The 24,689-nt window shown below is 47.6% G+C and overlaps 1 protein-coding gene across 7 annotated transcripts in view; it reads left to right on the top strand.

The window, feature by feature from the left end:
* Positions 1 to 507: 507 nt before the first annotated feature.
* The window catches only part of YPEL2 (yippee like 2), a 61,778-nt gene continuing 37,596 nt past the window's right edge, over positions 508 to 24,689 (top strand). For 3 of the 7 annotated variants that reach the window (XR_014080728.1, XM_081585085.1, XM_081585084.1), the window contains exons 1-2: positions 597 to 739; positions 23,186 to 23,499. Coding sequence is in view for 6 of the 7 variants with exons in the window: in XM_081585084.1 (XP_081441210.1) it covers positions 603 to 739; positions 23,186 to 23,483 (435 nt within the window). In the remaining variant the exon portion in view is untranslated. Of the gene's footprint in view, positions 740 to 5,324; positions 5,427 to 10,084; positions 10,321 to 10,875; positions 11,073 to 23,185; positions 23,500 to 24,689 lie in introns of those variants that run through there. The other 4 variants (XM_081585087.1, XM_081585088.1, XM_081585089.1 and 1 more) reach the window with 4 other exon arrangements.

Genomic DNA, 24,689 nt, shown 5'->3' with positions numbered 1-24,689 from the left:
GCTTCTGAATGGGGCCTGGCGGGGGCCCCCTCGGGTGGGCATTATCTTATTACATTCAACTGCTCTGGGTCCCGTGAGCTTCTCCAGGTAACTTAGACTGAGTTAGGGGCGGTTAAGGCGTGAGGAGTGAGTTACTGTCTGAGCTCTTCCAAGCAGAAGCAGCACTAGAAAGCACCCCCTCACCCCCAACCACCCCGGGTTCTAGAAATCCCAGCCTTGACCTGGAGACAAACTCCAAACCCAAATAAACGGTCTCCGCCCGGGCGCCGAAAGCCTCCCCATCGTCATCACCCTTCCTCCCCATTCCGGGCCAGCTGCCCCCCGCCTCGCCAGGCCCAGCGGGCTCAGCCTCCTCGGGGCCAGACCCCGGCGCCCGCCTCGCGCCCCGCACCCAAGCCCGGCGGGGCCCGAAGGGGTGGTGGGGGGTGGGAGGCGGAGGTCAGGGAAGCAGGGGGCGGAGTTCCGTCCTTCGCTGATTGGCTCGGGGCGGATGGGCTGCGGCCGGGCGCAGCCAACCCGCGGCGTGTTGCTATGTGCTGCGCCGAGGGGATAGGAGCGGGGGCGCGTCCGTCACCCGGCAGCCCCCGGCCCGGCCCGGAGGGATGCGGAGCGGCGGCGGCGGCGGCTGTGGCTTTAAGAGCGCGCCCGGGGCCCGGGATCCGGCCGGGCGGTCCTTCGCTGCTGCGCATCCCCGCGGAGCCGAGCGTGGCGCGGGCTGGACGCGGCTGCGGGCTGCCGGGTGAGTGAGACGCGAGAGTGGCGCGCGTGGGCGTGGGGCGCGCTGTCAGCGCGGGGCGCCTGGTTGGGGCGCAGGACGCCCGTTCCCGTCCCCCACCACCCCGCCCCGGGGCCCCGGAGGCCCGGCTCCCTCGGAGCGCGCGCGGCACCCTCCGGCCGGCGCGGCCGAGGTGGGGTCCGGCGCGGGGGTCGCCCCGGGGCGGGGTGGGGGGGCCGCGGGCACAGGGGGCGGGGAGCGAGCCGCCGGGGCCACGTGACCGGTTTGTTTACAAACACTGCCGGGGCCCCGGTTGCGGCCCTCGGCGGGAGCCGAGGGGGCGCGGGTCCCCAGGTCGGGGCCGGGGACCCGGGCGACGAGCCGGGCTGGTCCGGTGCGCGCGAGGCGGGGGCAAGGGGTGTGAACACGGAGACCCGATGGCCGCGCCTTTCTCAGCTTAGTTCCCGTGGGTTCCGATTTCGTGGGGGGGGGGCAGGGTGGGAGTTTTAGGCTTTTTCAGTCCCCGATGTCGCTGGGTCTCCGCTGGAGACACTGGGTCCGGGGGCCGCCGCCCTCGGTGCCCTCCGCCCCCTGCCTTTTGGGGGACTGGCCGCCCTCAAGACTCCGAGGAGCGCTTGGCCGGCCCCGGGCAGAGGTAACCGCAGCCGAGTTTCTGCCTGGCCGCTTCCCGACGCCTCCCCAGCGCCCTTGCCAAAGAGGTGGGCGCGAGTTCACTCCTGCCCGACGGAATCAGGGGGCCTCTCCAGCGAGTATCTCTCGGGAAGTGGGTCTGGAGGGGCAGCCCCGACCTCTCACTGCTTCAGGTGCACCCTCCCTGGCCGCTGACTTCTCTGGGTATCTTTACCCCAAGTGGTGACTTTTCTCTCGTTGGCGAGGGTGGGGGGAAGGGGAACCACCTGTTCTTTTGGACGCAGCCCAGGAGCCTGCCACCTCTTGACTTCACTCTCGGCTTACAAGAGCTTACAAAGCCAAGGGAGTGAGCGCCCTTCGTTTTTCTGTGTGATGTAGCTGACTCGCCCGCAGTCCCGCGGCTTTGAATGGCACGAGGAAACCGCTCCTGGGCTTCTCTGGGTTTTTTTATTTTTTTAGCTCTGGCCTCTTTGTCAGTTGCTCTCCTCGAGTCTTGAGGCTGTTTTCAGCAAGTCGTTGCCTCTGATGAGTCTAAAAGCCGAAAAGACAGCTAGCTCTTCTTTTTTTTTTATTTGGCCACATCCTGCTGGCAGGCGGAATCTTAGTTCCCCCACCAGGGATGGAACCCACGCCCCCTGCGATGGCAGCTGGAGCCTTAACCCCTGGACCACCAGAGAAATCCTAGCTATTCCTTCTCCCCCATTGCTCTTCCTCCCATGTTCCTCTCTTCTGGTCGGACAAGATGGGGCTGCCTGTCCTAGAGCATTGGGCAAGAAGGGACGCTGTCTGATTCCTAGTGTTCCACTTGCTCCCCAAACATTGGCCATACAGTGAACCTAGGGGATTGAGAAGCTAAGTGACTTGCCCAAGGCAACTGATGTCATTGGTTTCTGGGGTGATTCACTGGGTGATTCTGGGGTGAGATGAGACCTCGCGTGCCCGATGCTGTCCAGAGCTGTCCTGATTCTGAGAGCTCAGGGCCTTGTGGTCAGTGGGCCTGGATTCACCCTTCCCTGACTTTCCTTTGACCTAGTCACTGCCACAGGACTGCATTGATGGATTGAACCTGAGTTCTCTCTATTCCTTAGACTGAGACTGAGCCTCCCCCGCCCCCGGTTCCCTACCCCCTCATAAGGGAATATTTCAGTTCTTCTAATGTATGATAATAAGTGTGCAAGTTCTTTACCAAGGAACAGGTCCAGCCTGGGGAGAGTTGTGCAAACTTCCCTTTGGCACCTTTCCGTATCCCCAGCTCCTTGAGAAGGGTCTGGGGCAGGAAGGAGCCTTGGGCTGACCCCCCCCTACTCAGTTTGGCATTGCCTTATCAGTTTAGGGTTTGATAACAGCCTTTGTGTCTTGATAGCTTGTGCTTGAACTAAAATCCAGAAGCTTGGACTTAGGGGTGAAAAATGGAAAATAAACACCATGCATAAGAACAGCATAAAATATTCTGTAAAAATATTCCTTCATCCCTCTAGGAGAGTGGTTTTCAAACTGAACCACAGTGATGAATACATTTTACATCACTGCACAAAGGTACACAACCGCTTAAGTTCCCAGAAACAATAATTGCCCTGACTACCTGCAGTGTGTTCTATTTATAATTTTTTCCTACTTAATTAAAAAAAAAATATCAACTGCTGGTCATGACTCATGGCCCACAGTTTACAGAAACATTGCTGAAGTTTTCAGACTTAAATGTGCATAAAGACGACCTGGGTAGTGTTGAAACATGTAGTTTGTAAGTCCAGTCTGGAGATGTTTGTTGTCGGTGGGGGACATTTTTAAAAAGTGGGCCATGAGGTTGTGAGGCAGATGATTGATAAGAAACTCTGAACTAGTGGGGATTGGGGGCAATGAACAATGATATGCAAAACCTTGGTCAGATTATATGACCCACACTGTATACAAACCCAGGACCGCTCATCTGTTGCAGGCCCAGGCTTTGAAACGTCTAAGGGTATAGTGTTTGCTTTCAACTACCTTGAAGCATTGGCCCTGATAGGCATAGGCCCTGTTACTCCCCACAGCACCCTGCTCCAGTCCATTTGAGGGCTGCTGTTCACTATTCTGTACGACTGGATGTTTCTAGGTGTGTGGGGTTGGGGTCATGAGTAATGCTGTTGAACCTGCTGCATTATTCCCAGATTTAGGTGAATTTTCAGCGTTTTAATGATTTTAATGGTTTTGAGTTGATGAGAACAGTCATTGTGCCTGGAACATTAACAGTCTGGCCAGCAGAAAAGGTTGATTTTGTTTAGTATCTGGGTGTTCCAGTCTGTGTAATCTGGAGGAAGGGCATACTGGTGATTTTATTTTTGCTGGGAGCGGGGAGGGGAGCCAGGGGTTTGTCTGTTAATAAGAAGTGACAAGTTTCCATGCCCCCTTGGCGACCTCAGCCCAGCTTCTTTCCTGGGTGATGGCTCAGCTCCTGTGTGCAGGTGGATCTTGTTGGTCACCCGTTTTCTGATGCTGTTACCTGTCTCTGTTACCTGTTCCCTGGTAGTTCAGTTGGTAAAGAATCTGCCTGCAATGCAGGAGACCTGGGTTGGATCCCTGGGTTGGGAAGATCCCCTGGAGAAGGAAATGACAAACCACTCCAGTATCCTTGCCTGGAAAATCCCATGGACAGGGGAGCCTGGTGGGCTGCAGTCCATGGGGTCACAAAGACTCAACTGAGTGACTGAGACTTTCACTTCGCTTTACCTGTCTCTACTTTCAAGCAGAAACATACACACCTGCTGCTTCCACATGTTGGATGTTTCCCTCTTAGTTCTTGTGTCCAAACACGTTGGTAAAAGAAATTTCCTTGAATTAATCAAAGCTGCAGTTTAGCTTCAGAAAAGATTCAAATGCAAATTCATACTTCTGTGGTCCTTCCTGCCAAGGGTATGCCTTATTTGGGAAGGCTAACAGTGGGATTGTTGAAATTAACTTTAATAATATTCAGTTTGGTCAAGCAGCTCACATGCAGAGTGTTGACTTTTGAGCCTCTGGAAAATAAAAGAAAGCAACAAAAGGATGGCCAAGGATACGACATCCTAGGATAGGGAGAGCAGGTGAGATTCAAATAGAGCTCTGGATCAGTTTTCTTTGTAAATTATCTTGGCATTTTCCTAGAGTCTGTCAACCAAACCACCAGTTGCTCTGACAGTTGCATTCCCTTCATGATGAGGGGGTATAAAGCTCTGGAAAAGGAACTGTGTTTTTGACTTTTAGCATCTAGTGATGGAAAGTGGGTTTCCCTGGCAGCTCAGTGGTAAAGAATTTGCCTGCAATGCAAGAGATGCCAGTTCAATCTCTGGGTCAGAAAGATCCCCTGGAGAAAGAAATGGCAACCCACTCCAATATTCCTGCCTGGAGAATCCCATGGACAGAGGAGCCTTGTGGGGTGCAGTCCATGGGGTTGCAAAAGACTTAGGGATTAAACAACAACAACCAATGGAAAACCAGGGCCTACAGGCCAAAGGGATTCCCTTAAGAGTTTTGAGTTTGGTGATACTATCCCTAAGGAAAGGTGCTAGTGCATCTCTCTGAATTTCCCTTGGAGCTTTGCCCACAGCCCTGGAGATTTTAAACTAGGATTATACCCCTCCTACCCCTCCCATTGCCCTTCAGGAAGAGTCCACCACCTTTCCCTGTAGCTGTTGAAAACATCTCCCCATCTCCCATCCTCTCCCACCTCATTCCCTGCCGGTCTTCACTTGGTCTATTCTACTTCAGTCTAGCTCCAACTGCAGTGACCTTCCTGAAGTTTCTAAAACATGTAAGGTTTGTTTTTGTCATTGGGCCTTTCTGCTGGTGCCAGATCTCCAAATTTTTGCATGATTGGGTTCCCTCACTTGCTGCTCAGAGAGCCCCTCCCTGACCTGTTATCTAGAACAGTCCTCCTTCCCGGCCCCTCAGCCTCTCTTAATCCCCTTAATTTTTTTTTGTTTGTTTTGTTTGTTTTTCAAAGCACTTTAATATCATCTGGAAATGTATTGTCTACTTGATGGCTGGATTGGAAGCTCCTCTGTCTTGCTCACTGCTGACAGTGCCTGGCAGGGAGTAGCACAGGGTAAATATATAATTGTTGCTGGAGTGAATGAATGAATGAATGACGGAGAGAGCCAAAGTTTAGAGTGTTTTAAGAGTAGGAACCGTGAACAAAGCTAGTGGAGGTGATGGAATTCTAGTTGAGCCATTTCAGATCCTAAAAGATGATGCTGTGAAAGTGCTGCACTCAATATGCCAGCAAATTTGGAAAACTCAGCAGTGGCCACAGGACTGGAAAAGGTTAGTTTTCATTCCAATCCCAAAGAAAAGCAATGCCAAAGAATGCTCAAACTACCACACAGTGGCACTCATCTCACATGCTAGCAAAGTAATGCTCAAAATTCTCCAAGCCAGGCCTCAACAGTACGTGAACCGTGAACTTTCAGATGTTCAAGCTGGATTTAGAAAAGGCAGAGGAACCAGAGATCAAATTGCCAATATCCGCTGGATCATCGAAAAAGCAAGAGAGTTCCAGAAAAACATCTACTTCTGCTTTATTGATTACGCCAAAGCCTTTGACTGTGTGGATCACAACAAACTGTGGAAAGTTCTTCAAGAGATGGGAATACCAGACCACCTTACCTGCCTCCTGAGAAATCTGTATGCAGGTCAAGAAGCAACAGTTAGAACTGAACATGGAACAACGGACTGGTTCCAAATTGGGAAAGGAGTACATCAAGGCTGTATATTGTCACCCGGCTTATTTAACTTATATGCAGAGTACATCATGTGAAATGCTGGGCTGGATGAAGCACAAGTTGGAATCAGGATTGTGGGAGAAATATCAATAACCTCAGATATGCAGATAACACCACACTTAAAGCAGAAAGCAAAGAACTAAAGAGCTTCTTGATGAAAGTGCAAGAGGAAAGTGAAAAAGTTGGCTCAGCATTCAGAAAACTAAGATCATGGCATCTGGTCCCATCACTTCATGGCAAATAGATGGGGAAACAATGGAAACAGTGACAGACTTTATTTTGGGGGGGCTCCAAAGTCACTGCAGATGGTGACTGCAGCCATGAAATTAAAAGATGATTACTCCTTGGAAGAAAAGGACCAACCTAGACAGCTTATTAAAAAGCAGAGATATTACTTTGCCAACAAAGTTCTGCCTAGTCAAAGCTATGGTTGTTCCAGTGGTCATGTAAGGATGTGAGAGTTGGACCATAAAGAAAGCTAAGCACCAAAGAATTGATGCTTTTGAACTGTGGTGTTGGAGAAGACTCTTGAGAGTCCCTTGGGCTGCAAGGAGATCCAACTAGTCCATCCTAAAGGAAATCAGTCCTGAATATTCATTGGTAGGACTGATGGTGAAGCTGAAACTCCAATACTTTGGCCACATGCTGCAAAGAACTGACTCATTGGAAAAGACCCTGATGCTGGGAAAGATTGAAGGAGAGAGGAGAAGGGGACAACAGAGAATGAGATGGTTGGATGGCATCACCAACTCAATAGACATGAGTTTGAGTAAACTCTGGGAGTTGGTGATGGACAGGGAGGCCTGCAGTCCATGGGGTAGCAAAGAGTCGGATATGACTGAGCAACTTAACTGAACTGAAGAGTAGGAAATGACTCTCTTTTCTGTTTTTTGTGTGTTTTTTTTTCAGTTTTCTTGGAGTATAGTTGCTTTACAATGTTGTGTTAATTTCTACTGTACAGCAAAGTGAATTAGGTGTATGTATATAATACATATATCCCCTCTTTTTTGAATTTCCTTCCCGTTTAGGTCATCACAGGGCATTGAGCAGAGTTTTCTGTGCTGGGTAGTAGGTTTACATTAATTATCTATTTTACAATATTTTGTTTTCAAGAGAAGAGGAGGAAAAGAAGTTTTCTCTTCCTTTTCTTGAGAATTCCTGTTCCTGTGGAATTTCTTTTGGGATTTCTATTTCACACAAATTTTTCGTCCTTTTATTCTTTTTATAGGTTGCCAAAGTCTCTAAAAGCTCCACTGTTGGTTTTTTGTTGTTAATAACTCTTGCCTGCTCTACTAGCCTCACTCTAGGCTTCATTGTTCTGACAAACATAGTAATCATGTTTCATTAATACTAGGCACTATAAGTAGAGCTAAGAATCTTGACTTTGGAACCAGAAAGCTCTCACCTTGGACATTTTCTCTAAGTCTCCGCTCCTTATTTGTTAAATGAGACTAATAATAGTTACTGTCACACAGGGTTGATGGGAGGATTAAATGAGAGAATGCACAGGAACCCAGGCCCAGGGCCTGGTACATAAGCACTTGGTATTAGCTATTAATAGCAAGAGTAATGTTAATAGTTAGATTCTCTCTCTCTCTCTCTCTCTTTCACTGGCAGGAATTCCCATTGATTTGGGAGTGCAGTAAGATGGGGAAAACTACCAAATTTTAAATTAATGTAAGTAAATGAAGACCAAAAATGTCACTTAGATTTATCAGAACTGGAATGGAGTGTAGAAGTCACCTAATTGGAAACTGCTACCCAACTCTTAATAAACATCCATGTGGAAGAAGTAATATTTATAGAAGTGCTTGGAAGAACAGGTTGTCTACCTGGTCTTAGTTTTATCCTTGATTTAAGTTGGGCCAACTGAAAGCTGCATACTTGGGCCATGTTAGCTCAGCCCCGCCAGAAATTACTTTCACTGAGATGAACTTGGGTGTCCTGCCCTTTGCTTTATGGACTGATGCTCTCCAAAATAGCTTTATGTAACTTGCTATAATATTTCTTGTAAGAGTGTTCATTATTGCAGACTTAAGCTACAGCTTTACTTAATGTCTCTGTTAAGTTAATTGCAGAAATTTTCTTTCAGAATCCGGTGCCAGGAAAAGCTTTGCCTCTCCCAAGGAACTGGCATGATTTTCCTTTGTGGACATTTCGGTGTAACTGATCATGTTTCTCTTTTTGCTTTGGCTGCCAGGAAGCAAAGAAACAAATTTGTGGCTTGACTTTAGTAACTATCAGGCCCTGTATCCCAATTTTTTCCAGTGGTAACTTTATCCTTTTATTTTCCCTGTTTTCAAGCTAATGGTTTATAAGTGTATTATTTAGATATTTGCTGGATTGGGCATTCAAATCCATTTTAGGTGTTACATTTTAGAGACACAAATGTTGAAGCTCAAACAGGCAATAAGAACTTGCTTATTAATACACAGAACTAAGTAGGGCACAGCATAGACTGTAAACTGTATCTTTTATTTCTCAGGTCCAGGGCTCTTACAACTCCTGTGCATTCTGGAAGAGTACCAACTCCTGACTTAAACTCTAAAGAACTCATAATGTCTCAATACTAGGCCAAGCTTCCCTTCTCTCTTGTGATGGGACTAAGCAGCATCTGCCAGTGAGGTGTGGCACTGCCACCTGAATCCCTGTTTCCTGGCTGTGTCACTGACCTCTCCTGTCTCCTGTGTCACAGGGCAGTCAGGCCTCCCCTGTGGTCTTGGGAATGCAGTATGTGCAGACTTCGTGGGTTTTAGCTGAAATGAGAGTCCCTGCTCAGGATGAAATTAGCCTCTAGTGTCTGGAGTTCCCTTGGCTGTTTCTTGCCATGAAAGAAAGGCTTGATATCCAGATGGCAGATGGGTGCCTAATGCTGTTTACTCGCTAAGTCGTGTCTGACTGTTTGCCACCCCATGGGGTGTCGCCCACCAGGCTCCTCTGTTTTCATGGGATTTCCCAGGCAAGAATACTGGAGTGGGTTGCCATTTCCTTCTCCAGGGCATCTTCCCAACCCAGGGATAGAACCCATGTCTCCTGCTTGGCAGGTAGATTCTTTACCACTGAGCCACAGGGGAAGCCAAACGGGTGCCACTGAGGCTCAAACAGAGTCCACTGGGTGTGAACAGTGGTTGAGATCGGTTGAGCAGAAGAAAATGGCTTTACTTTAGCTGATGTGAAATTTTGTTATAAGAAATATTGACCTGCCTAATGATTAGTTTTCCCATGGTGTTTTGGGTGGGAGTACCTGGGGCAAGAGAACATATCTTGCCTGATTCAGGAAAATTTTGATTCCTTTTTTGATATAGAGAAGAGGAACCTCTGGCCTGGGGCTGAAATTCAACCTTGGTTTTATTTAATTTCCCTGGGTAATCATCATTCAACAGATGATAAGACCTTTGGGAGAAAAAGATAAGTTATAATATGGCCCCTAAGAGCATATCCTCAAATAGGAGTGATTAAGGCATCTATGTCAATAACCAGAGTACAAGGTAGAAAGAGTTCAGAGTTCAAAGTCCTTACCAGCGATACAGAGAGAAGGGTAGACGTTTTGGAGATAGGACTGGGAAGAGTGAAGAGGATTTCAACATGCAGAAACATGCCAGGGGAAACAGTGTGTGCAAAGGCACGGAGGGTATGAACTTGAGAGGTAATGTATGAGGAATGTCAGGAGGCATGTGTGATGCAAGGAGAAATTGCTTAGGCTGCCATTGCTGTCTAGTAGCTCCACAGGCGTGGACTGTGACTTACATTCACAGTAGAACTCTGGACAATGAAGACCTGTGAATAATGGCCTAGCTGACATAGATAATTGTTGTTTAGTTGCTCAGTCGTGTCTGACTCTTTGCAACCCCATGGACTGCCACACTCCAGGCATCCCTGTCCTTCACTATCTCCCTGAGTTTGCTCAAACTCCTGTTCGTTGAGTCAGTGATGCCATCCAACCATCTCATCCTCTGTCACCCTCTTCTCCTCTTGCCCTCAGTCTTTCCCAACATCAAGGTCTTTTCCAGTGAGTCAACTCTTCGCATCAGGTGGCCAAAGGATTGGAGCTTCAGCTTCAGCATCAGTTCTTCCAATGAATTTCATCTCCTTGCTGTCCAAGGGACTCTCAAGAGTCTTCTCCAGTACCACACTTTGAAAGCAGTTCTTCAGCTCTCAGCCTTCTTCATGGTCCAGCTGTCAACATCCGTATGTGACTACTGGAAAAACCGTACATAGGTAATAGGCATCCTCAAAAGTGAGACTGTCCCTAGTGATTCTCAACCTTGATTGTCTTTAGAATTCCTGACCCAGCTAAAGGCCTATAGAATCAGAATTTTCAGGATAGGGAATCTAATAAGAACAAGGAAATAATACCCCTGCATATCCCCATTTTCTAGATTTTTCTATGCAGCCCACCCCACTCATGTCCAAGGTCTGGAAATCACGAAGGCATTTGCTCTCCCAGGCAGAAACCAGCTACTAAACCTCCTTGACCTTTGGCCTCCTTTCCCTTAGTTTCTATGTTTGTCTCTTCCTTTTCTTCTTTTGTTTGTATGTCCCTGTGTATCATCTATTGTATTTGTTTCCCCTTAATCTTTTTCTTTGACCACTTTTGTTTTTGTTGGGGGGTCCCTACCTAAACTGACTCACCTCCAAAGGGACCATAAGGTAGAAGAGGATTTGCTTTCAGTATTTGCTGTGCTAATGGTATAAACGTGTATTATGTAAATATATATTAGATTGGGCTTTTGGTTAGTTTTGCTTACATGATTCTTAATTTGTTTTCTTCAGGATTTGAGGGGAAAAGTATCTCCACCTGTGACTGCAGCCTGAAAGCTGAATACCCCGTTAGCGTGAAGAGATGATAAGAACTGAACACTAGCTTTTTCTTGGGCCTAATCTGTTGTCGCACCTTCTAGTTCGGGTTATTCCCTTCCCTCATTTGTTTTCTCAGGTTGCTGCAATTAAAAGTTGACGCACTGGGCCAACCCTGGGAGTCTGAAGATGTTTTGAGAGAACTTGACATCTTTGTTTTGCGTTGTCATTAATTGACTTAGTCTCTTTCTCTGAGAGGTATTGTCTTAAGAGGGCTCAGGACCAAGGATGCACCTCTTCAGATCGCTTTCTGTCATGTCTTGGTTGACGGATCCCCTGCGGGGGCGGGGGGGTGGTTCCCAGATTCAAATCTCAGTTCTGGTACTTTGTATTTAAGCCACTGGTGGCTCAGACAGTAAAGAATCTGCCTGCAGTGCTGAGAGACCTGGGTTCCATCCCTGGTTTAGGGAAGATCCCCTGGAGAAGGAAATGGCAGCCCACTACAGTATTCTTGGAGAATCCCATGGACAGAGGAGCCTGGAGTCCTATGGTCGCTGGGGTTACAAAGAGTCAGACACGACTGAGCAACAAACATTTTGACTTCACTTTTTGGTACTTTCTAGCAGAGTGACCTTGGGCAAATTGCTTAACTTCTCTTGGGCTTTTTCATCATCTTTCAAATAGGAGTAATCATAATAATACCTGCCTCTCTGGGTTGTTGTGAGGATTGAGATAATACACATCAAGTGCTTCACCCCTCATGGGCCCATACTAAGAAATTAATAAACTGTGGAGTTCTGGAGGCTTTCTGACAATTGCTGAAAGGCCTCAGTGACTCTTCCTACCTCCTTCGCTCATTTCCTACCTTCCTTCAACAAACACTTGCTGAGCTCTTAGTGCCAGCGGGGCTTTGGGCTAGCTATGACAGATGATTAACTGGATGTGATTCCTGGACGTGATCAGGAGCGACACACAATCTAGGGGGAAGATTAACCCATAAACTACTAGCTTTGTGGAGGCCTCTTAAAGTATATGAAAAGGCTGCACCTGGCAACATGCTTGGCCCCCCTTAGTGTGCCAGGCTGAAAAGGAGATGAGGCTGTCATTCTTAATAAAATCTGCCATTCCCATAACAGGGAGAATCCAGAAATTCGCTCTAGAATCAGTCTGTCTCCCCCACCCTGTTCCTTTTCCATGCCTTCAATAAATGGCCACACTAAGTGACAGTTTAATTCTTAGGACAAAATGCATCCATCTTTGGGGTGGTGATGGCTGAGACTTTGGACGTACAGGCAGCCTTTTGAAAGTGCCTCTGCCTCTTTTTTTTCTCCTGAGTTTTAAGTCCAGTTTCCAAATTCCAATCGTGGAAAGGCAGGGAGCCCAGCCACAGATGTCAGAGTCTAGAGTTTTGGATTTATTTGAATTGGGAGATTAAAGGGAGAAAGCCAAAGGCATGCTGACAGCAGAACAATAGAACGGTATTGGCAGATTTGGGATGGATGGTTTGTAGCTAATTGGGGCCCCAGCTGTGCCCTAGGGGAGCAGCAGTTAAAGAGAAATCAAGGTCACACAGTGCCCGTGTTCCAAAAGCCATTCATTTATTCAGTAAATAATATTGGATCTTTGAGTGTGTGAGACACAGACGACAATCGAATAATCAGTAACAACGGTGACAAATGCTATCATGTGAACTTGGGGGCCTGTCTTAATGGGGGTTGGAGGAGTCTAAGGTGAGGGTTCCTTTGAGAAGTAACCTGAGGACTGGCCACATCTCTTACTCTGCTTTCCAAGACGTTTTCTTTACAGATCTTCTAAATGGCTGCTTTACATAGCAGTTTACATGTAGCCTTGTCTGGGACAGAGGAATGGACTGGTTCCCTGTCTGGGCCCCAGATCATGGGAAGAATGCATTCATTTTGTTTTAACCAGGCTTATCATCTCTGAGCATGGCCAAACACAAAATGAACAGCTGACACTGAAGGTGACAGTCCCTGGGGACTGGCAAATGGGTAGATCTGGTTTCTTTGAAATGTGGAGCAGAGGCAAAGTCAAGGGACCCTTTCCTTCTTGGCCTGAACCAAGTCTGACACTGCATTTTCTCTAACTCAGTCTTACCTGCAGCAGCAGCTCAGACCGCCCTGGGGCGTTAATGGGGACCATCCTGGAAGAGAAGGTTCCTGGGGGTGGGGGGAGTCTGGGGGTTTTTCTAGGGGTCTAGAAGCCACTGCCGGCCTGGGGAGGGTGCCTTGGGAAGTTGCCCTAGGTGGGCAGTGGTGGGAAGGGCCGGGGGGGGGCTGAATGGGAAGTGTTGCTGCCAGCAGACAGCAGCTGGGTAAAACCATCAGAGGTTTTTATGGTGGGGCCTATCAGAGATAGGGCTCCACAGTCCTGAGTTTCAACCTGCCAGCCCAAGTGAGTTTACATCAGAAGAGTTTGTGGAACATTACTGGTGTGTGAGTCCCATGTAATGCCCAGAATTCAGTATTTTAACTGTACTGGATAATGGCAAAGTAAGGAGACTATAAAAAAAATTACAGCTTTATAGGGCAGCACGATGGTCATTCAGTTTACTCAGTTAATTAACATTTATCAAGAATCTCCAAAGTGCCGGATACCAGGAGTCCTTGGGAACCAAGGAGGGTGGGCGGGTAAAGACTGGACCTCTGCAGAAAGTTTCCAGTCTGAGAGTGGAAAAGTACCATTCCAGAGACAGGTTTTTTTGCATGCTGGATGGGGGCCCCTAGCTTTGCTCTTTTTTTTTTTTTTTTTTTTGCCTGTGAGACATGTGAGATCCTAAGCTCCCCAGCCAGGGATCGATCCTGCATCCCCTGCATCGGCAGCACTGGACTGCCAGGGAAGTTCCTATTCAGTCTTATTTGAGCTGGGTATTAAGGGATAAGGAGGTATTTACTGGGCAGAGAAGATAGGTTAAGGCTTTGCAGGAGGCTGAAATCACTTGAGAAAAGGGAATGAAGGAGCTTGGTCTGATGGGGAAACAGGCTTGCAGCAGTGTGGGAAGCTGATGAGAAGATACAGAGAATTGGGCCCAGGTTCCTAGTGCCACCTAACAGGGGTTGAACCTTGTCTTGCAGGCTGCTAGGAAACCACTAGGTTTGAAACATGAGAAAGCTGTGATCAGATTGTGCTGTATAAATAGAATTCGAGAACGGGTTGGGTTGGAGAGGTAAGAGCTGAGTCAGGGGGACTAGTTTAGGAAGTTCAGGATAAGAGAGGACCTGGCTCACAATGCTGCCGACTGTGACTGAGGATGACAATGGGAGGGTGGATTGTCAAGGCACAGTCAGCTGTGTAGGGGACAGACTGGGGTGTGTGTGTGTGTGTGTGAGACATAGAAGGGAGAGAGAATAAAGGGTGTTTCCTGCCTGGGCAGCTGGGCCTCCAGGAGGAGGAAACAGAAGAAGAGGAAAGGGGATGAGAGCCAGAGGGAGGGGGAGAGAGGGTGCTGGCTTTGGGAATTGGAAGTGCTTTCCTAGGAGCCAGAAAGGGGTCCCCCTTTAGAGAGGAATCCACGGACTTCCCTGGTGGTCCAGTGACTAAGACTCCACGCTTCCCATGCAGGGGGCCTGGGTTCGATCCCTGGTCAGGGAATTGGATCCCATAACTAAGACCCAGTGCAGCCAAATAAATAAAAATAAATAATAGTATTAGAGAAAGAAAGGAATCCAGAGAGGTATTTAGAAGACTCAAGTGTGGATGAGAATGCTGGAGGTGTAGGGTGTAGGGGGGAGGACAGGCAGGCATAAGGTGGAAGCTCTTCCAAGGAGGAGGAGGACGGAAGAGCTGCCAGGGAGACTGAAGCTCCATCAGAGACTGAAGAACCCGGAGAGGCAAGAGGAGGCCCATAAGGGAGAGTTTCAGGGGAAAAAACAGCCTAGCGAGAGAGCTGAATGCAGCACCAGGGCCAAATAAGTGCTAGCATTCAAAAGTATTAGTGTTTGGACTTGGCATGTTGGAGGCTGCCCATATTTTTGTTACTCAAAAGCCTGGTTGTGATAAATGATATTCGTGGAGCGCTGCCAGAGGGCTGTGTAGCTCTCCCATTCCCCTGGAGAGTCGGTATCGCTGGATCCAGCCAGACCATCCGAAAGCCACGTTCTTGGGCCGCCCTCATTTGACCCCGTGTAGAATCCCAGTTACTGAATCGCCCTTCAGTGTTCCTCACGCTGTCCATTTTCATGGAGGGGCCTCTGAGAAAGTCTTGCAAGAGAATTCCGTGGTGGAAAGGGCTGACGTACTGGGGCTCTGTCCACTGGCTTGCTCATTGTCTCCTGCGACCACCCAGAGGAGAAATGTCTCTCAGAGAATCTGTATCCTGAACAACCAAGTTCTTTCATTTCATAGGAAATATAAAACGTCTAACAGCTGGTATTTTCTTTTCCTGCCTTGGTTCCTGGGGAACTCAAAGCCAAATTTGCAGTTGAAATTGAGTAAATCTTGAGCAATTTAATAGCATGCATTTGTGTCCTAACTCTCTTTTTGTTCTTTAATTCTTCTTACCCTAATTTCTTAATCTATTTTAATAGTATTGTATGATTTGTGCCTTTGTAAAGCCCTCTTAAATCCTTTTTGGTGTTGTATAAGAAGAAGAAGGAAGCCATCAATGAACTTGAGCCAAATGTGCTTGGTAATGAATCTCCAGACAGGTCGTATTTGGTTAGAATTGTAGAAACAACCCAAAGTAATATCTGATCTCTTCCTAGCCAGCTAGCAACAGCTATTTGTATGTAATGACTAGTAAATTACTTGCAAGTTTCAGAATATTCAAGAGGAAGTGCCTCTTCTCTATGCAGATGTTCTAACAGATGTAAGCCTCACATGGGGGCCTCCCAGGCAGAGTGCTGAACTAAGGGCCATGTGGTAAATATATTGTTTTGGTAACAGATGTTGCAAAGCACTGTCCCGCCAGTGGACTCTGCGAGGCTGGCCTGTTTCTGTGACCTCATGAAACAGAAGGTTGGTGGGTGGGCACTTTACTCTGGGGCAGGGTTCAGCTGGCAGAGACATCATTACAACATGAAATCAGGATTTTAAGAGCTGAAGGAATCCTAGAGATCATGTAGGATTATCATCTGACAGATAATCCCCCTGAAATCAAGACCTAGACCCTGTATCGAATATAGAGATGAATGGTTGGTTTTGTTTATTAAAGAGTGGTTTCCTGAATATCCAGATTAGGTTTTGTGTTTTTTTTCATCAACTAGATGGATTTAAAGTACCACCTGAGTTCAGAGGTATAAAGTGGTTAACCATGAAGTGATAGCATTGTTTTTCCCACGTGCCTTGCACATCAGCTTGTGGCAGTTTTAATACAGCGTTTCAATAAGCTTTTCAGTAGCGGCCCCCTCCTGGGATTAGTAGAGTCAATGCAGACTGCAGAGGTAACTTCCATTGCACGAAGTGATGGAGTGGTCTGTTGTTCACAATGACACTGCAGTAATGTCAGATCCCCAGCTAAGCCACCAGAACCTGCTTAAACCACAGTATGCCTTTAAGTGGATTAATTTAGGCCTAACCCTCGAACCACCATGAGTCAACCTGGCAGACAGGAGCACCGCTCATTTGTGTCTTGTGAACAGGAAGGGTTCCTGCGTTTTTTATCTCTCTTGCTGGTGAGGATGATCACAGCTAATCAAGGTTATGGAGTACCAACCACGGGCCAGGTGCTCTGCTGAATGCTTCATTTGCATTATGTCATTTGATGCTTTTGTCTCCTTCACGAGGTAGGCACTGTCAGTCTCTTTCAGGCAGCTTGACCAGTGGTGATGCAGCTAGTGAGAAGAACCAAGACAGGCTCCAAGTCCATCTCTAATCCTGTCCTCCTCACCAGTGGAAGATGCCACCACCCACTTCTCTTAGGTGGCAGCCCAGGGAAACTGGGTCTCCCTGCTCCCTGGTCAGGGTCAAGGATTCTGGTGAGATCAGGAAAAAGGGGAAGAGAGAGGAGTATCTCCTGGGGTAGAGGTTTTCCACAGCCATTCTGTCTCTTTGTTTTTTCTGTCTCCAGTCCCAGAATGGCTCACCTATCCCCTTTCCGCTATAGCCTACTTATTGCCTGCAGTTGGATCTTCTCTCTTTCCTCCTGGAAACAGCTAGTCAGGCATGCTCCTACCCTCCTGTCCTTAAAGCCAGCATGAAATCCTCCTTAGGATTCCCATGGATTGTAGCCGGCTAGGCCCCTCTGTCCATGGGATTCTCCAGGCAAGAGTACTGGAGTGGGTTGCCATTTCCTCCTTTAGGGCCTGCAATAAGTACAAGAGGGAAAAGCTGGAAAACGGTTAAGCTGTAACCTCAACAGATATGTATATATATATATTTATAGTATATATGTAATATATATGTTTATAGTATATATACTATAAATATATATATATATGTATCTAAATATAGATAGACAGCTTCTGTTGGTGACTCAGTTGGTAAAGAGTCTGCCAGCAATGTGGAAGACCTGGGTTCAGTCCTTGGGTTGGGAAGATCCCCTGGAGAAGGAGCGACTGAGCCACTTCACTTTCTTTCTTTACTATATGCCAGGTGCATATGTTAAGTACTTTATAGGTTTTAGCTTAGTTAATTCTCACAAGAGCCTTATGAGGTCATTATTAGTATTCCTAGATTTTGATGAAGAGAGCAAGGTCCAGAGAGTTAAGTTGTTCAAGGTCACACAGCTAATAAATTATTGAACTGAGACTTGAAATCCTCAGAGTCTGGTTCCAAAAACTCTTTTTTAAAATAGAGTTGTAATTAATTACATATTGTGCAATATGATATTAATTTCAGGTGTACAGCATGGTGATTCAATATTTTTATACATTATGAAATGACCACCACAGTAAGACCTGTCACCATACAAAGTTATTACCATATTGTTGACGTAATTCTCTGTGTGTACATTTCATCCTCATGACTCATCTATTTTATCGCTGGAAGTTTGTATCTCACCTGTTTAATTTGTTCCCCCACACCTCTCCTCTCTGGCAGCCACCAGTTTGTTCTCTGTATCTGTGACTCTGTTTCTGTTTTATTATGTTGGTTTGTTTTTAGACATATAAGTAAAATCATATGGTATTTGTTTTTCTCTGTCTGATTCATTTTACCTTGCACAGTACCCTGCAAGTGCAACCATGTAGCTGCAAATGGCAAGATTTCATTCATTTCTATGACTGAGTAATATTCCATTGTGTGTGTATATGAATAAATATATATATATAATATATATACCACATCTTTATTGATCCATCAATGAACACATGTTGCTTCAATATCTTGGCTGTTGTAAATAGTGTTGCAGTGGACATGGGGGTACATAGATCGTTTTAAATTAAGTGTTTTGGTTTTTTTTTTTAGTTAAATATCCAGAATCCATCTGTTCACCCACTGCCTGGTATTGCCTTTCTGAAGGACATGAAAGTGATGAGATGGTCAAATCTGCTTTTTAAATACATAACACTGGCTGAAATGCAGAAGGTGGATTTAAGGAGGAAGGAGACTCAGCTGCCTGCCAGGGCTGTGTGAATCAGAGATACTGTGTTCCTGGCAGTGCTTTAGGGCCTTTGCAAGCATGGCCACGAGGGAACTCGCCCCTTAGGGGAACACTGCTGCGCTTCCTCCAGTGTCCTCACCACCTTGAGGAGAATTCTAGGTTTAGAGAAATGTCATCCCAATGATCCCAATGGTACCATCTACCTTGCCTGAAGACAAGCTAGACAATCCTAACGAAGCAGCAGGAGAACCATGTTTGTCTCTGAACTCTCTGGCCTCCTTTTCCTTTTTCTTCTTTTTTTTGAAGCGGCAGCATCTTTTTTTTTTTTTAATCCATCTACCACTAAAAATAGTAATAGCTACAGTTTTGGTGTTTTGTGTGCCAGCACCGTGCATGTACTTATATTCTCTCATTTAATCCTCCTCACCCTGAGTATGTCAGTTTTATTAGAACTGGGGAAGCTGGGGTAAGAGGAGTTGAATAATTTGCCAAAGTCACTCAGCTGTAGTGGAGCAGAACCAGTCTCTCTTTTTAGTTTACCATTTTCACGACTTTATTTTTATTTTATTAAGTTTAATTTTTTGGCCAGCCTGTGGGATCTTAGTTCCCCGACCAGGGATTGAACCCACACCCACTTCACTGGGAACGTGGCGTCTTAACCACTGGACCACCAGAGAAGTCCCCTACCACCGGTTTCTGATTCCAGAGCCCACTTCTTTTCCAGGCAGTCTTTGCCTGCCCTCTTCCAGAACAACACCCCACGAAAAAGCGACAGCATTGAGGCACACCTCGGGGTGGTCCTGTCCTGTGGCTCCAGGGTGTCACTTCCCGTTTCTGGGGCTGTGTGTGTTCGGATGCAGCTTGGTTCGCTGTCACTTATCCCGTCCCTTCATAACTTATCTGAGGGCTCCACCCTGGCGACATGCAGAAGGTTCTGTTTTGACTTCCACCTGCAGTCGTGGCTTCTGGTGGAAAAGCCCGGTCCCTGAGGTGGGATGTCTAGGTTTGCTCTGCGCTCCCTATGAGTTTGGCTCTTGGCGTGGCGTATCTGAGCTCTTTGTTTTTAATCATAATAGTTCACATCTTTTCTTTCCACGCCGACCAGCAGGGGCCAGCTGGAGGCGGTAGCAAATCTCCCTTTAATTTCCACTGTGATGGATTATTACTTCGCTTAAAATGGTGTTTAATTTGTACACGTGCCCTGAGGCTTTTAAATATCGAGCTCATTTGATTATTGTTGGAAATCAATTTAAACTCCACAATGTATTCAGCAAGGTGGACTCAGGAAGCCCCATGGAGCCTGTGGCCCCATTAGCAGGTACCGGAGTCCAGAGATTAAAATGCGGTGAGTTCTGCAGACCCATAGCCTTAATTTCTTCCTTAAAAAAACAAAAACAAAGCTATTTCATCTTCCTTCCTAACAACTGACTTCTTTTTACTTCCTTTTTAAAAAACTGACTGCTTTTTAAAGAACCAGCCTTTAATATTTGCCCTTAAGAGAGGAGGAGATTATTGGTGATTATTTTTCGGTCCCCAGCTCTCACTTTTTCTCTGACTCAGCCCATTCTTTCCCTTCTTCTCAGGCTCAAGGACCCCCTTCTTGATCCTCCTTCACCTTGCTTTCCACTTTCCCCCTCTTATTCCTTCTCGTTTGCCCTGCGGCAGTTGAACAAGATTCATATTTCAGCAAGCCACTTTTTCTTTCTTTCCGTCTTGGGGAAGGAGTCGCCTTTTATGGGTTCCTGTCAATTCCTAGGAATGAGTGGAGACTTTGCAAGGAGCAGAGTGACTGTAGAGCAAAGTCCAAGGCTATTCGGGGCTTTTCTAGTACCAGGCAGCCTGCGATGTTGCTTGCATGGTCCATTTTTCTCTTCTTAAGTTCTGAGCTGGATGAATGTGTTCATATGTGACACATGCATGTTTAATGCAGACTATAAATGCCGATTTCTCCAAAGGTTTGCGTGAGTTTTGAGATTCACATTTGAAGCTGAGCATAACCAGAAATCCCTGCCTGTGAACTTTTTTTGGGGGGTTTCCTACAGAAGAGAAGTGAGAAAAGAAATAATTCTACTCTGGGGAAACGCATAATTTAGAAGCTGTCTGTGTGTATAAGAAAACAGACTCTGGGGCTGCTCTGTAAACCCAGACTGGCAGCCAGGGCTCACTGTTTCCTCGCCTTCCTGCCAGTTTGGATAAAAGGCGAACAGGCCAGCTGGTGCTCCTCCTGCTCTCCACTGGGCAGCGGGGGCCCTGGCCTTCAGGAGCGCCTTGCCTGGGGCAAGCCTCCTGCCCGCTTTCCCTGCCCTGTCTTTCCTGTTCCTGCCCCCTGCCCCCTGACCTTTCACCCCTTCCTTTCCTGGAAATGCTGCCATTCCTGAGAATGGCACAGGAGTATTGCAAAGTTCAAGGATCTTTCAGGAAACCCCAAGCAGGATCCTTGGCTCTTTCTACCACCTGCAACACTTCAACACCCAACAGCCTTGGTCTACTGTGGGCTTTGGTTTGGACCACTCACCTTAGCGAGGCTCTGATCCAAGGGGTCATGTTGTCTCCTGTTATGGCCAGGCCTCACGCCAAGGCAAAGCTGAGCAGGTGAATTCTGACCCCCATTCATGCATGTGTGCTAAGTAGCTTCAGTCATGTCTGACTCTTTGCGACCCCATGGACTATAGCCTGCCAGGCTCCTGTGTCCATGGAGTTCTCCAGGCAAGAACAATGGAGTGGGTTGGCATGCCCCCTCCAGGGATCTTCCCGACGCTGGGATCAAACCCTCATCTCTTACATCTCCTGTGATGGCAGGCAGGTTTTTTTTTTTTGGACCACTGGAGCCACCTGGGAAGGCCCTCTTACCCCTGCCACTCCCATATTCTTCAAGTATTTCTGTGATGCTCAGTTTAATCTGATTATTCTTTAAAAAAAAAAAAAATTTATTTGGCTGTGCTGGGTCTTAGTTGCAGCACATGGGATCTTTTTAGTTGCGGCATGTAGGATCTAGTTCCCTGACCAGGGAATGAACTCAGGGTTCCTGCATTGGGAGCGCAAAGTCTCAGCCACTGGCCCGCCGGGGAAGTCCCCCATTACTCCTCTTTAAGATTAGCAGTGGGAGACTCGAGCAGCCAAGACACTGTGCCTGGGCCCCTCTAGGTCTGAACCCCTTCAGCAGTTGGACATTTCAGGTGACCAGTTGGTCACTCTGGATGTGGAGTTTACTTGGCTCAGCTCTCAAGGGACATGCAGGGTGAGAGATGGTGACCACTGCTGTCCTTGAGCCTAGTGCTGGCCGGGTGTGTTAGACACTCAGGAAGCTATAGAGTGCCCCAGGGGCATAGTGGCCTTTAGTAACACTGCAGTGGGAAGGATGCCAGGGAGGAGGATGGCTTCCCTGCTGAAGATTTGGTTCCAGTGGAGGTCTAGAGGGAAAAGACTGTGATTGGCGGGCTTTGTCTGAACATCCAGATGGATCCCAGGCATAATGCATCAAGGAAGATCTGATTTTGTTTGTCTTCCTCCCCCGTCTCTCTAAATAATTTTATCTTCAAAGCATGACGCAGGCGTTAATTAATGCTCTGGCTCTCCTGGGAGGTAGGCAAGTGGGAACACCACCCCCGTTAGTGAAAAGTGAAGCCCAGGGAATAGGTAGATCCAGAAGCCTCAGGTATGTGAGCCACAGAGAAGCAGAGTGGGTCTCAGACCTTGGGGTTTTGCCCTCAGACCTTTAACTGGACAAACCCCGGGAGCCACCCCTCTTTCTCCGTGTCCTTGTGCCCTATGGGAATCACAAAGCTGAGGCTGTGGTAGAACTGCTTGGTACTGTGGAGTGAGTAATGGAAAGTTTGAGTGTTGAAGAGAAATTCTGGTCAGATTCACTGTTATTGTGAATTTTAGATGCAGAAGTCTGATTCTGCCATTAGTTGCCTTCATTTTACTTGCTTAAAAAGCAATTGCGCTGAGCATCTCCTTCTGGGCAAGGTATTACAAAGAGAATCATTTCTCAAAAGGACTGCCTGGCCTTCAGGGATCCTCTTGGTTGGGAACTTGATCCTTTGTATCCTGTGTTTCCTTTATACACAAAAGAGATATGGGGTTTGTTGCCTCTTCAGATGGTGATTTCAACTGCTGGAGGACTCCTGGCATTTGGAGATGAATACAAATCTATCTGTGATTGTTGACTGTAGACAAGTCATTTATCTTTGGTTGGATCCGGAGAATGGGACCCCCAGGACTCCTCTCCCTGGGGCTGTAGGTAGCATATCTCTAAGCCTGGCCTTTTCTATAGCTGTGAGTTTCCCTCCTGGCTCAGCAGCAAAGAACTCTCCTGCAATGCCGGAGATGCAGGTTTGATCCCTGGGTGGGGAAGATCCCCTGGAGAAAGGAAATGACAACCCACTCCAGTGTTCTTGCCTGGGAAATCCCATGGACAGAGGATCCCGACAGGCTACAGTCCGTGGGGTTGCAAAAGAGTCAGACACAATTTAGCAACTAAACAACCACCATGTCTAGGGCTTCCTGGGGGGTGGTGATCATGCCAGTTTGCTGGACGTTGGTAGGGTAACTCCTGAGAGCCCTGAGGCGACACTGAATCTCCAGCTCTGGAACTGCAGCGACAGTGGGATCTCCACTGGTTTCTTTCTTACTCACTGGGCATCTCGGCACAGTGTAAGAACGCAGAAGGGGGATCTTTTTATGCTGTAAATGTTGCCCTCTCTCAGATGGCAGTTGTACTCTACTGGCTTTAAAGGAAGCCCAGCTCCATCTAGCTAATGATACTCACTTATCTTGGCCCTGCAGGCTGCTGAGAACCAGCCCGAGACCTCTGCTTGAGGGTCCTTCCTCTGAAGACATCACCAGTGTGTGGAGCCTGCCGCACACCCACCCCCTGCCAAACCACGGCCTTTACCTGCGTCTTCCGGTGTTTCCCGTGCGACCCATCCTGTGGGAGTGCCTCGTGGGCCACCCCAGAGTTCACCCCCCGCTCAGCAGCGCCAATGGTGAAGATGACCAGATCCAAGACTTTCCAGGCTTATCTGCCTTCTTGCCACCGGACCTACAGCTGCATTCACTGCAGAGCCCACTTGGCCAATCATGATGAACTTATTTCCAAGGTACATGTTCGCTGCAGGCCCTCCTTGCCGACCTTGGGGGAGGGTGCTTCTGGGTTTGCAGACATGGACCAGCTCTCCCAAAGGGCCCAGGACGTTTGTATTCCTCCATTTTTCCAGGGAGGGCGGATCTGCATGGCTGTCTCACTCAGCTAAGAAAGAACTCGGAGTTGGGAGGATACAGTACTAGTTTAATCTGTAACTTTGGAAAGTGGGTGTCATCCCTGTTGACATCACCAGGTGGTGGGGAGAGGGGCCAAGGTGTGATTGGAGCCTTGCACCCAGCTGGCCTGGCCTGGGTTGGCAGATGAACTGAACGTAGGGGGCTGCCCACCTGGAAAGGACTTTTAAGAAAGGTGGTAGGTAGGAAGGAGAAAGGTAGGAGCAGTTAATGGCTGAAATGAGAGTGGGGATATTGCTTTTTAAGCTCCCATATGATTTAGTTACTAAAGTGGGTGACCTTTGGGTGAATCACAAGTGGCTTGGTGAAGAGCTGACCCTCTGGCTTGTGGGTCCCTTTAGGGCTCCTACGTGAGGTAACATGGCATGACATTTGATCACAATCAGAAGAAAGACTGGAACCCCATTTTCCCTGAGGAGCCTTGGCAACTGCTCCCTAAAGCTGGGGTGGGGGATTATTATTCATAACAAATAACCGAGTGTCCCAGTGGTAGTCCAGACCCTGGCTCCTGCAAGCAGCATTCTCAGGGGTGCTACCTCTCTCCTGGCTCTAAGTTCCCAAGGGAGGAGAAACAGCTTTGCTAGGCTGCATGAAAAGGAAGAGGAGCTCAGGGAGGACTTGTCCCTTTATAGGTAGCCCATGGGAGTTGGCTCCGTGTATGAGGCAGGGACCCCAGAGCCAGTGCTCTGTGGCAACCTCGAGGGGTGGGGTGAGAGGGAGGTGGGAGGAGGGGTTCAAGAGGGAGGGGACATACGTGTCCCTAATGCTCGTATATGTTGATATGTGGCAAAAACCATCACAATTTTGTAAAGTAATTATCACCTAATTAAAAAAAAAAAAGCATTCTTTGGGAATGGCTACCCACTCCAGTGTTCTTGCCTGAAGAATTCCACGGAGCCTGGTGGGCTACAGTCCATGGGGTCAGAGAGTCAGACACGACTGAGTAACGAACACTTTCACTTTCACACTTTCAGAATGTAGACTTCATATCGTTAAAGTAAAAAAAAAAAAG

The sequence above is a fragment of the Giraffa tippelskirchi genome, chromosome 3, assembly GCF_054371585.1.
Source record: "Giraffa tippelskirchi isolate mGirTip1 chromosome 3, T2T-mGirTip1v1.2.pri, whole genome shotgun sequence".
Taxonomy (NCBI): Eukaryota; Metazoa; Chordata; class Mammalia; order Artiodactyla; family Giraffidae; genus Giraffa; species Giraffa tippelskirchi.
This window is presented reverse-complemented; position numbering and strand designations above follow the sequence as displayed.